The following is a 13,337-nucleotide window of genomic DNA, read 5'->3' on the forward strand; positions in this document are numbered from 1 at the left end:
GTGTCTCTCTCTGTCAAAAAAATAAATAAAATCTTAAAAAAAATAAAAATAAAAAAAGATTTATTTGAGAGAGAGAGAGAGAGAGAGAGAGAGAGAGAGAGCAGGGGGGAGGGGCAAAGGGAGAGAGAGAGAAAGTCCCAAGCAGATTCCACATTGAGAACGGAACCTGACAGAGGGCTTGATCTCAATACCCTGACATCACGATCTGAGCCGAAACCGAGAGTCGCACATTTAACCGATTGTGCCATCCAGGTGCCCCAGGTTTTTTTAATTTTTAAGATGGGTGATACTAACCTGCATGCGAGTGTTTAGAAGCTCGAGAGAGGAAATTACATGTTACAGGAAAGAGGCTAAGGGAGGCCAGAATTCCTTTGGTAGACACGAAAGGACAGGATCCAGAAGGCTGCTCTTCTTGTCATGGGATTGAAGGCAGGAGTAGTGGGTCCAAATGCAGGTAGATTGGCGGATTTAGTGGTGGAAAGATGAGGTGGTTGATGTCCAGTTGAATCTGGTTTCCCAATTAAGTATGAGGTGTGATCCTAAGCTGAGAGTGTGTGTTTACAGGAATGCTGGAAATTGGAAGAACAGGCATTGTGAAACCATCTGAGTGTGGGAGAAACAAAGCTACAGTGGAACTGTCAAGTGCTGTAGGAGTGGCTGGCACTGATGAAATTTGGGATCACAAATATGAAGCAAGTCAGTCGGCACGGTTGAGTGTTTCCACAATGACTGGCCGCAAGTGTGTAGACTCAGAGTAAGTGGGTAGTTGGGTTTAACTAGGGTTGGAATTTTGCCGGAGAAGAGCAAGGGTGTGAAGCGTCTTTGCAAGGGGACCACGGAATTCACGCTGGGGGAGCAGGGAAGTGAAGGAGGGTTTCTGGGGGCTGATAACCAGGGCAGTGTGTTGCAAAGATGGGAGGTGGTAGCCACCCAAAGTGTGGGATACTTAGAAATAAGATTTTGGAGGTGGCACCAGCTCAGAAAAATGAAGTCAAAAGCAATATACCCTTTATGTCGGGCCCGCAAAATCTTTTTAAAATAAATGTACTTAACTGAGGTTTAAATCTTCTCTTTTGCCAAAGTGCCAGTCAGCTTACCAGTCCAAGGACTTCTTGTCTTCACCAGCACGCCTGTGGCCATGGCAACACCTTGCTATCTCTGTGTCCAGAGCTACCCTCCGTCTGCCTTCTACTTGATAGCAGGCTTGAGGAGGCTAGTTTACACTTTATTTTCCTGTTGGGACCGATTGGACAAAGTCACGTATTCCTATGGTATTTGATACTTTATGATTGTGGGGTTTTTTCCCCCTTTAGAACAACTTCCAAGGTGAGGAAAATAAAATTATGTATTCAACGACTAGATGGGGAAGGGGAGGCTCATTCAAGAAAGTTTTAAGAAATGCTTTTCGGGGGAATGTGGTGTTAATGACAAAGTTGAGAGTAGAAAGCAAAAGGCTTAGCCATAAGGAAGATGTTATTTTAAATTGTGAATACGCTTCCATTCATTCAACAAACATTATAGGTCACCTATTATGTGCCAGTCAACATGTTAGGTCCGGGGTTCCTAAACTATTTGGTCTCAGGATCCCTTTTACACTCTTTTTTTTTTTTTTTTAAGATTTTATTTATTTATTTGAGAGAGAGAATGAGATAGAGAGAGAGCATGAGGGGGGAGAGGGTCAGAGGGAGAAGCAGGCTCCCCGCTGAGTAGGGAGCCCGATGCGGGGCTCGATCCCGGGACTCCAGGATCATGACCTGAGCCGAAGTCAGTCGCTTAACCAACTGAGCCACCCAGGCGCCCCCCTTTTACACTCTTAAAAATTACTGAAGACCCCAAGGAGCTTTTGTTTATGAGCATTATATCTATCAAGAGTTACTATTTAAGGGCGCCTGGGTGGCTCAGTTGGTTAAGCGACTGCCTTCAGCTCAGGTCATGATCCTGGAGTCCCAGGATCGAGCCCCACATCGGGCTCCCTGCTCGGTGGGGAGTCTGCCTCTCCCTCTGACCCTCCCCCCTCTTGTGTTCTCTCTCTCATTCTCTCTCTCTCTCTCAAATAAATAAATAAAATCTTTTTTAAAAAGTTACTGTTTAAGAACTCAAAGCTGAGGAATTTTTATTTTTATTTTTATTTTTTCAAAGATTTTATTTATTTATTTGACAGAGAGAGACACAGCAAGAGAGGGAACACAAGCAGGGGGAGTGGGAGAGGGAGAAGCAGGCTCCCCGTGGAGCAGGGAGCCTGATGCGGGCCTCGATCCCAGGGTCCTGGGATCATGACCTGAGCCGAAGGCAGACGTTTAACGACTGAGCCACCCAGGCGCCCCCACAACACTTTTTTTTTTTTAACACAACACTTTTAATGAAAAATTATTTTTCAAAACCAAAAATTGTAGCAAAAGAGTGACCTTTTGGGCGCCTGGGTGGCTCAGTTGGTTAAGCGACTGCCTTCAGCTCAGGTCATGATCCTGGAGTCCCGGGATCGAGTCCCACATCGGGCTCCCTGCTCAGCAGGGAGTCTGCTTCTCCCTCTGACCCTCTTCCCTCTTGTGCTCTCTCTCATCCTCTCTCTCTCTAATAAATAAATAAAATATTTAAAAAAAAGTGACCTTTTTTCCCCCAAATGTCTTTAATATCTGGCTTTTAATAGAGGACAACTCCAATCTCCTGTTTTTGCATTCCACCTGTTGCCAGATCACTTACCACGTGTCCTCTAGAAGATACACGTCCACTGTACACTCAGGAGAAAGTGAGAGTTAAAAAGGAAAATAACAGCTTTGTATTATTATGAACATTTTTTTGGCTTTGAGGGCCCCCTGAAAGGGTCTTAAAATGGGATCCCCAGGGGTGCCCAGATCATATTTTGGGACCCACTGGGCTAGGTGTTGGTATACAGCCCTTAAGGAGCTGAGACCAGGGGGCACCTGGGTGGCTCAGTTGTTAGGCGTCTGCCTTCGGCTCAGGTCATGATCTCAGGGTCCTGGGATCGAGCCCTCCATCGGGCTCCCTGCTCCTCGGGAAGCCTGCTTCTCCCTCTCCCACTCCCCCTGCTTGTGTTCCCTCTCTCGCTGTCTCTGTCAAAAAATAAATAAAATCTTAAAAAAAAAAAAAAGAGCTGAGACCAGCAGGTAAGAACATTTACTGGTATACATAGTGTAGCCTGTTAAGTGCTCACATAGTATCTAATAATAGAATTCTGACTGGGAAGGTGGGCAAAGACTTCAAGAAGGAGTTGACATTTGAGATGCACCTTGAAGCATGAGTACTTGCATAACAGGGAGGAAGAGGGCTTTCTTGGCTGAGAAACCACATGAGTAAAGGCAGGAAACACGTCAATGTTCTAGAGTATTAACACTCAGTAAGGGACGTTAGGAAGAGAAGGCTGATAAAGTATAGTAGGTGGACAGGCTGTATGGAGCCTTTATTGTGTGGGCAACAGGAAACAATTGTTAGCCGATAAATAACAGACATTAGCTGATGTTTATGCCCTACCATATCTAGGTATTAGAATTAGTTCTCTCACCAACATGTTGAAAGAGGAATTATTAGCCTCACTTGACAATCAAGAAACTGAGGCTTCAGGGACTTAATTTGCATGGTTGGATCTCTTTTATTAAGCTGGCTCCTATTAATATGTTTTTCTGAAGTTCTTAGGATTGAAAATGAGATATTTCCAGAGAGATGAATAAGATAACAAGGGGTAAACCATAGAGATTGAGGACATCTCAGATTCCTAGAAGGAAGTAGCTGTTCTTTGAACAGTCCCAATGAAGCAGGAAGAGCAGTTGCCTTCCTCCTGGCTCCAGAAAGATCTTTCTGCCGTCCCTAAGTGCAACAGACTGCCACATTCCCTCTGCAATAGATATTTGACTTCAGAGGTGTCAGTGAAAAACTTTTAGTAGAAGTAAATGAGTTAAGACCAACTCACAACATAGAATCAAATATAGCAATTAAAATTATCAGACAAAAATTTTTCAAAGGATAATGGTCTGTGCGTCCCTCTTTGTCGGCTGTATCCTGCGGTTCTGGGGGCTCAGGATACAAATAGGACTTGAATGTGTTGCCTACTCAGAAGCACAGGAGTCAACAGTTCTGAGGGCTACGTTTCTTTCCTCCTCTGAGACTTGGGTTTGCCCCACTGAAAGGGGACAGTCTAATAGGGACACCACCTGAGAAACAGGAGTTCACATTTTCGTGGATGTATGTGGGTCAGATACTGAAAGCTAGGTCCTAGGCAAAGCTAGTGATTTAGAAACCCGAAAACCGAAGGGACAGGAATGCCTACGAATGACTCATTTTTCACTTAAGGTTTTGTCTTATTCACTCCAAATTATTAGTGTCTTAACACCAGGCATGTATTTACACAGTATTGCCAATTCCTATTATACTAAGATCTCCTGCGGATGATCTACTTAGCACTCAACAATACGGGAACCCCGATATCTGCAAGTCAAAGATAAGTGTCTACACTTGGGCGTGTATTAGGCCCTTAAAAGGGCTTCCGGGAATTCTTGTGTTATCTGGTAACTTCCCCTTTCGCCCAGAGGGCGGAGCGGGGCGGGGGACGCCGAGGCGCGGCGGTCTCCTAGGAGACCACCAGGGAACAAGTGCGCACGCGTAGAGCCTCGGCCCGGCTGATGCAACCTCCGGCGCGAGTGCTGGGTCCGCCGAGAGTAAGGAAGCCGACAGGGAATCGCGCGAGACCAATGAGCGGCCGCTCGGAGGAGTCCGGAAAGGCCCGCCCGCCGGGCTCTGCGAGTGACGTTGGGCGACGCGGGGCTGGTGGCGTAGCCAGCCGCCATCCTTCGTCTCGTCCTCTTGCTTGTGGGTGTTCTGCTCCGTGCTGGCCCAGCGGCCATTTTGGGCTTCGCTTCTACCCGCGCCCGCCTGCCCAGCCCTTCCGGGGTCGCGCTGCCGAGGGGCCTTTTTAACGGCCCGTCTTTCTGGGAAGTCGTCGCAGTCGCCGCGGGAGGGCTCTGTTAATGGTGGAGAGGCCTCGAGCGGACTAGGACATCTCCTTCCCGTCAGGATGAGTGTCGTCTCGGCCGCTGCGTCCTGCGCCTGTCGTTCCGGACTGTGGTCTGCCGCCCGCGGCCGAAGCCGCTTCCCCCTGTGGCTCTTCACCTGGCCGGGCGATCGGCCTGGGGCCCCGACTCCGCCGCGCAGCAAGGCCAAGACTGCTTAGGCCTCTCCGAATCCCGTCCGACCTGCAGCGCCGAGAGACTGCCTAGAACAAGGACATGGAGCCGGCAGCAGACGGATCGCGGCCGGGCTCCCGGTTCTGGCTGCCCTTCTTTCCCCGGCGCCCGCAACCCGGCACTTCCAAGTTGCCCACACCTCCTGCCTCGGAACACCCCGGGGACCCCAGACTGGCTGCTCCCCCCCAGCCCCAGGCTCGGACCGGCTCCTGGATGAAGCTGCTTTCCCAGCTCTTGGCGCCGCTCCCCAGCCTGCTTCAGAAGCCGCTGATTTGGAGCCAGCTTTTCGGCGGGATGATCCCGACCAAATGGCTAGATTTTGCTGGAGGTTACAGCGCTCTCAGAGCCTTGAAGGCTCGGGAGGACCCAGCCGTCCCCCCGGCGCAGAAATCTTTGAGTTCGCTGCGGCTCGACCCCTCGGACGACTCTACTGCCAGTTCCCTCGATTGGCTGGAGGAGGGGATCCACTGGCAGTGCTCGTCCTCAGATCTAGAATTGGAACTCAAAGCCCAGGCTAGAGTTCTGGACCCTGCCGCACACGCTATTCCGTTAGAGCAGCAGCTGTGCGGAATGGAGCTGTTACTGAGTGGCCTTCAAGGCCATCTGTGCTCTAACCGGGAACTTGGCTCTTCGCCCGCCGGCCCTCTACCCGTTCGGCGTTTAAGCAGTATCAGCGTCGTCTCCTATTTGTTGAACCCCACCTATCGGGACTGCGTGCCCCGGGTGGGGCTTGGCTATCAGAACAGCGTGGGAAGTGGCGAACCTGTTGATTTCCAGACCCTCAGCCCAGAGGGCACCTGTCTGACTGAAGACCTTGATCCTCCCCGCCCGCTGAAGGCAGACGTCGTTTGCTCCACGCGGCAGGGATGTCCGCCTCCTTCTAGAGAGGGCCTGCCAGAAATCCACCATCTTCGCACGAAACGGCTGGAGTTCCTTCAGCAGGCCAGAAAGGGGGAAGCATTACCCACCCCAGACCAAGATAATGGCTACCACAGCCTGGAGGAGGAACACAGCTTGCTCCGGATGGATCTGAAACCCGGCGGAGATAGTCCCACACAGTGTGTTCCCTCTGTTGGAGCCGTTTCCGGAACCGCCCAGGAACCCACCGAAGGAAAGATCGCATCGTTGACGGAAGAGGTTCCACTTGCTTTGGAAAAACAGGACCTCTCGGAAGGTTGTCCGTCTGGTGAGGTGCCTGTGGAAAAAGAGCCTGGAGAGGACCAAATAAGTGTCGGGGACTCCTCAGACCTAGAAGATGACATTCTCATTTCCACCAGGCCAGCTTGTAGTAACAGACTGATAGATTACATTTTGGGAGGTGCATCCAGTGACCTAGAAACAAGTTCTGATTCCGAAGGTGAGGATTGGGATGAGGAAGCTGAGGATGATGGTTTTGATAGTGATAGCTCACTCTCCGACGAATCAGACCTTGAACAAGACTCTGAAGGGCTTCACCTTTGGAACTCTTTCTATAGTGTAGATCCTTATAATCCCCGAAACTTCACGGCAACAATTCAGACTGCTGCCAGAATTGTTCCTGGAGACCCTTCTGACTCAGAGAAGGATTCCTCTGACAAGTCTGCTCTAGAGAATTCTCCCCAGATTGGAAGCCTTCCCGAGTCTCCTGACCATAATTCTGGGGAGGAAGATGACTGGGAATCTAGTGCAGATGAAGCAGAGAGTCTCAAACTGTGGAACTCTTTCTGTAATTCCGATGACCCCTACAACCTTTTAAATTTTAAGGCTCCTTTTCAAACATCAGGGAAAAATTGGAAAGGCTGTTGCGGCTCAGAGGGCCTGTCTGAGCCCACTGTGGCCATTTCTGATTGTCAAACCTTACTATCTTGTGATGTGCAGCTGTTGGGGAGCCGAGAAAGTGAAGATCCAGACTTGGTACCCGGTGGGGTTCTTTCTGGAGAAAGACGCACGCATATCAAGAGAAAAAAGGTTTGGTTTTTCTTTTTTTTTTTTTTACCGTGCCTGATAATTTGTACTGTTTTGATACGGTTAAATACAGTAGCATGACTCTTCTGGAGGCATAGTAGTAGAGCATATTTTTGAGGAAGGGCTCTAAGCTTCTGTACTTGGATTAAGAAATGACCCCCCCGCCCCCCATATAACCACCACCTGCCTTCTTCCCTTCTGTGGAATGTTGTTCCTATCCAAATCGAAAATGCTGGGGTATAGGTGTTAGCAGGAAAGTGTCCTTTTCATTTGGGTTTGTATCTCTGGGCTGTTTCCATATAATCTTAAACTTTTCTTTCTTTTTTCTGGAACAGAAAAATTACACCTTGTGTATACACAATTCTTCTGGAGATTGGTCAGGTCCCGTTATAGAGTATTTAAATGGTATTAATTGTAGTTTATTTGTGGACACCTAATATTTAGAGGATAACAAGTGTCTTCATTCCTGTTAGAGCCCAGAGGGATAATAGTACCAAGTAGCAAGTTTGCCATCAAAGAAGATACTAATTTCAGTGTAAAAACTTTTTGATGTGAACATGATTTTGACAGTAATAAAACAATACAGGAAATAGTACTGCCGTTTTCTGAAGAACGCAATACTAGTTATCAGTGGCCACCCTCAGGTTAATAATCGTTTGTAACAATGATGTTTGGTTACCTATTTGATTTATCTTGAGTAGCTGCTTTCTGTTCCTAAGCTCGTCTTAAAACGTTTTACTCTTTCAACACATTGTCAGGTTAATCTTATTTGGGGAGGTTCTTTGGAATTGCTTTATTTTTTCCTTCTATTTATTCAGCAAAAGTTATTAACTGGAGAGGAATTCCCCCAAACACACAGGGTATCTTTTTATTGTAGAGGGCAAGTTTCTTTAGTTTTCTGTACACTTACCTGAAAGACAAAGGAGGGTAAGTTATTTTTGACCTCAGATTCTGCCGCATTAGAAAGTTTCAGGTGGACAGTGCCATAATCTGTTGGCTCCACATGGCCAGCTTCGTTCCTTTGAGATACTTCCTGGGTAGAAAATACCTCTACATGGTGATAACCTTACGTCTCACCTGTAGAATAGGTCATGGTTAAAAATTTAGTTCACACATACGTAAATGCTGTCATAAAAGATATTTTCTGTTTACTCTTAGGGGACCCTGACAAAATGACCTATTTAGTTATTAGTGAATAGGTTAAAACCTGTTAGTAAACCTGTAGGTAAAACCTATTAGTGAATAGGTTAAAAAACCGAGGCCTGATTGGTAAGCGGAGCAACAGAATGAGCATTTGGTATCTGGAGGCCTGTGTTCCCTCCTGCTGAGTGGTTAGGGCCAAGAAATTTGGGAAGACAGCCAGACCTGCAAAGTAACTTGACTTCTCATGGCCTTGGTTCACTCATTTATCTGATGGGAATAATAATTATAAATATTGTGTGAATTATTACATGATTTAAATGAGATGAGTGTGTAAAACTCCTCATTCATCGCCTTGCCTTTAATTGGTAGCTATTATTGTTCAGGGACCTCAGGCCAGTCTCATGTCTCATTTTGGCTTGCTCATTGAGCAAAGATGAGATGAGTCAAGTAGATGTGAGACTTCTGACTGAACAAGAAGGAACATTTATAAAAGATTATGTCTAAAATATGGTAAAATTATTTTGGCAGCCTTTGACCACTTGCCATTCTTTAGCTTTATGGGAATAATGGGTAGTGCTTGATTTTTAGAGTGAGACTTAAAATGCCTGTGTCATTGACATAACACAGTGCAGATTGTGGAGCCATACTCCAGGTTTGAATCCTGATTACTACACCAGAGGGAGGCTGTATGATTGGAAACAAGTCCGTTAACCTCTCTTTCCTTATCTATACAATGGAGGTGATAGTAGTACAGACCCTATAGGGTTGCTCTGAGGATTAAATGAGATAAAAATTATAAAGTCCTCTGAAATGAGCCTGGCATGTGGTAAACATATAAATGCTGCTGCCGTTATTTATTTTAGTGATACAATGAGTAACTCTAGAATGCAATATCTAGTAAGATGTTACAGACCTGCTAATTGTCCTCCAGGGCATTCCGTGGCCTGATGTAAAGGGAATGAAAGGAGTAGGCCACGGTGGGATTAGCTGATGTAACTATTGAACATATTTTTAAAGCAAGTATTTACTTTCGTAGTTTGCTGTGTTTGAAAGAAACGTCTATGCTGGAAATTAAGTAGGGATTAAAAGGGACTGTAACTCTTTACATGAAATCATGTATATAGTATTTATTTTTTATTTTTTTAAAGATTTTATTTATTTATTTGACAGAGACACAGCGAGAGGGAACACAAGCAGGGGGAGTGGGAGAGGGAGAAGCAGGCTTCCCGTGGAGCAGGGAGCCCAATGCGGGGCTCGATCCCAGGACCCCGGGATCATGACCTGAGCCGAAGGCAGACGCTTAACGACTGAGCCACCCAGGCGCCCCTAGTAACATAACCTTAAAGATAGGTTAACTTGGCTGCATTTTGTTTACTAAATAACTTTTTCTATAGTCTCATTACAAAAGCAATAATAAGAGTAACACTATGTGTTTATGATGCAAAAATTGGAAAGCACTGAAAAGTGAAATTGTGTTTAAAAGGAAAAAGGAAGACTAGAAATTGGTGAAGTTCTTTGTTAAAGCTTTTGTGCTGTAATAAAAGCATTGACTAATACTAATAACTATTTCAAATATTTCTGGAAAATTTTTTGGGAAACATTTGTCATTTTGGAGGAAGAGTGTCACAGAACTGTATTTCCCTAAGGATTAAAAAAAGACAAAAGGACTGATAACATCAGGAAATTCTCAGTTCCCCATCTGGATTCATTTTATTAACACCAAAAGCCAAGGGGAGGGAGGAGGGATGACAGGATGACAGATGGGGGCAGGAGTGTGTGTGTGTGTGTGTGTGTGTGTGTGTGTGTGTGTTTGTATGTGTGAAGGAAATCAAGATGGAGTTCGCTCACTTTTTACTGAGATGCCATCTAGTCAGTCAGAACTTACTTTTTTCTTCTGTTACAGTTGAAACCAAATATTCCTGTAAGATATTTGGATATTTGATATTCTCAAAGAATTAGCATAAAGGGTTAATTACTTCAATGGTGATTTTAAGATCCTAGAGCATGATTAAAATTAGTCTTTGTCTTTATAGGTAACCTTCCTGGAAGAAGTTACTGAGTATTATATAAGTGGTGATGAGGACCGCAAAGGACCATGGGAAGAATTTGCACGGGATGGGTGCAGGTTCCAGAAACGAATTCAAGAAACAGAAGATGCTATTGGATATTGCTTGACGTTTGAGCACAGAGAAAGAATGTTTAATAGATTCCAGGAAACATGCTTCAAAGGACTTAATGCTTTTAAGCAATGTTAAGATGATTTGACGGCCTCTAACTCGAGCATACACTACCTCTTACTTGAGAGGTTTCTTTTAAAAACAAAAATTGGCAGCTGTCCTTTTTTTTTTTTTTTTAAGAGGATATGCAGCTTGGATCCAGAGACCTAGTTTAACATTTTTTTTTGTAACTGATCCCACTCAGAGATGGCCAGGTTTGAAGGCAAGCCCTGGTAATGAAGGATGAGATGGTGTGATTTCTAATACTCCCTTTTTTGATTCAGTTGGGTGTATTTTTAAATGTCATGTGCTTGCTGAGGTGTAAAGGGGACCTTTTAAGGTGGAATTTTGCATTTTCAAAACTGATTTCCTTGGGAAACAGTATTTATAGGGTTCAAAGCCCATTTTCCATTCTAATTTAAATTATGTGTACCTGTCTGAAAACTTTGGGCTCTCCCCAGCCAACAAGTTAATGGGCTTTTATGTTTTCTCTATTTTTTATTTCAGTGATGTGGTCCTTCTAGCTTTAAGGTTAAGAAAATAATCTTGTATATGCTACCAACTTAAATTACCTTGTGTCAACTTTGTTTTTCCCTTCTAAAAATGACTTTGGATGGACATGCGTGGTGGGCTTTTATAGGTTAAATTTTACCTTTCCAAGGACCGCCACAAAACTTATTTGTGCAGTACTCTCTGCTGCTTTGGGAAAGCTGCATCTTTCTGCCAAATTTTAACATCTCATATGTTTAACTTCTGTGCAAACTGTTTCTTGGAGAGGGTTCTGTGTGTGTGATTGTCATTCCAGTTAAATGGTTCTTTGTGTGTTTCAACAGGTAGAAGTTGTTGTAAAAGACTCCAGAAAGTAATAGTTGCAGCATAGACACTTTTTAAATTGAAAAGCCAAGAATTTTCCTAGGAAGGAACTAGGAGACTTCTCATAGCAATTTGTTTTTGTTTTATATGCTGTCAACAGAAAACCAGTGTTACTAATCTCATGCTTCAGCACTGTCACTTTTAAAACCTGTCAGGGTGACACTATAAACTTGGAAATGGGCACTTCTGAATTTTCCAGTTAGCAATGTAAAATAGAGACTTAATCAATCTCCAAGTTTATTGTGTTCTACTGTTAGAGAAGTAATGACAAGGCCTGTAACTTTCAGGAAAGGATGGTACTATAGACTTAACAATACAGAGTCTTAACTATTTTTAGCCCAGAGTTTACTTTTGAATTGAAGTTTTTGCAGTGACTGGTTGTCCTTTGTTTAGCTGGACATGGTGTGCCTCTGTTAGGCTGAGGTAATGTTTGTCAGCTTCTTACTGGTCTGTTTTTGCCCCATGTGCCTCTTGTTGCAGGTAATGGAAAACATGAGTAGGGCAGGTGGCCTCTTAAGTTTGAACTTGTTTCAGTGTGGGGACAAATTTTTTGTCAGAAGTGCTTGCAGAGTTACTACCTCAGTTTACAGTCTACCTGGTCATTATTTTATTTCTATCTGGTTTGCTCTAAGAACTGCCTCCAGTGATAATATATATATTCGTACATAAACACGCCAAGAGTACAACTTGAAAGCTGGTCCGATATTTGCAGAGCCCTTATTCAATGTGTGTTGTGCACCTCCACTTTAGGTAATCATAGGGGATGCATTTGCAGAGTCCTGCTGTAACACTGTGAAAACAGGCTGGTTTTAAGCACCAGCTGTGTCAGTTGGGAAGAAGGGATCATCTGCCTTGAAAAAAAACTTTCTGAAAATGTATAGGCATTTTTTTAAAACCAGACTGAAGTATACTGTTTTATTTCACGGCTTAGTCTGAAATCTAGCACCTCTGCATAGTTGAAAATAATGGGATAGCTTGACATTGATTGGATTTTGGAAACTTGTTCCCTTGGGATTCCAACCTCGCTACCAAATGAGTACAGTAAAAGCTTGGTGAAGAATTCTCCCATTTACTACCCTCCTTTAAAAGAAGTGATCGAGACAGTGACAAAAAGGACAGAAGGGGCTGTTTTTAAGTTGGACTGAAGGAGAAACAATTCTTGTCATTTCATCCCAATCCTAGTTGTTAGAGCAAAGTTAAACTTGGAAGTTGTAATTGAACATTGTACACATTTAAAGTCTTATAATGGTGCTTTAAGTATCAATGTAGCATGTGAAGGCATACAGACAGGTAAAATTTCCTTTTCTGAGTGTTGCAATGTGATAACAGCACCTCTTCATCTTTAACTTGAAATCAAAACTATCAGATTTTATTTTTGTATAATTTAAGGGAGGTGAATTTAGGGGACTAGAAGACTTAATTGGCTTCTACAGATCCAGTGACTTCAATGTAACCAGTTTGTTGGGATTTTATAGCTAAAATTATATTTGTGTATATAACTTTAACTAATCTGTAAATTGTAATAAATATATTTGCAATTATTAAATGTTACATGGTATTTTGGTTCAAGTTTATATTGTGTGTTTCCTAGTATTTTACATTAGCTTTGGACTTAGCTGAATTTTCAGGATTAAATCGGGTATTTTTGGAGAAGCACTATAAACTTAGAGGTGCCGAACAAATCGCTGTGGTTTAAAAAGGTCATGGGGACATGTAAATTGCACGTCGGCTTGTTGGAGGAATTTTAAGGGGACAGAGGATTGCAAACCACATTTCAATAGAAAGGCGAATTTGGCTCTTAGAGTATGAAATGCCCTTCTTAGAGACTGGGGTTTTGATTCCAAAATTGGCCCCAGTCATCCACTTCTGCTACTGAGAAAACAATGGAGTATTCACAGGAGCAGTAAAATAAATTCACATGCTGGGCTTAGCATAGCGTTTACCTTTTTTTTTTTTCTTTTTTAAA

General features: G+C 44.0%; 1 protein-coding gene across 1 annotated transcript; it reads left to right on the forward strand.

Moving 5' to 3' along the window:
- Nucleotides 1-4,784: 4,784 nt before the first annotated feature.
- Nucleotides 4,785-12,945, forward strand: PPP1R15B (protein phosphatase 1 regulatory subunit 15B). Its single transcript, XM_027611745.2, has 2 exons — nucleotides 4,785-7,142; nucleotides 10,316-12,945. Exons 1-2 carry the CDS (start codon nucleotides 5,238-5,240, stop codon nucleotides 10,535-10,537), a joined length of 2,127 nt encoding a protein of 708 aa, XP_027467546.1. The 5' UTR covers nucleotides 4,785-5,237; the 3' UTR covers nucleotides 10,538-12,945.
- Nucleotides 12,946-13,337: the final 392 nt, after the last annotated feature.

The sequence above is a fragment of the Zalophus californianus genome, chromosome 10 (genome assembly GCF_009762305.2).
Source record: "Zalophus californianus isolate mZalCal1 chromosome 10, mZalCal1.pri.v2, whole genome shotgun sequence".
In the NCBI taxonomy this organism is placed as follows: Eukaryota; Metazoa; Chordata; class Mammalia; order Carnivora; family Otariidae; genus Zalophus; species Zalophus californianus.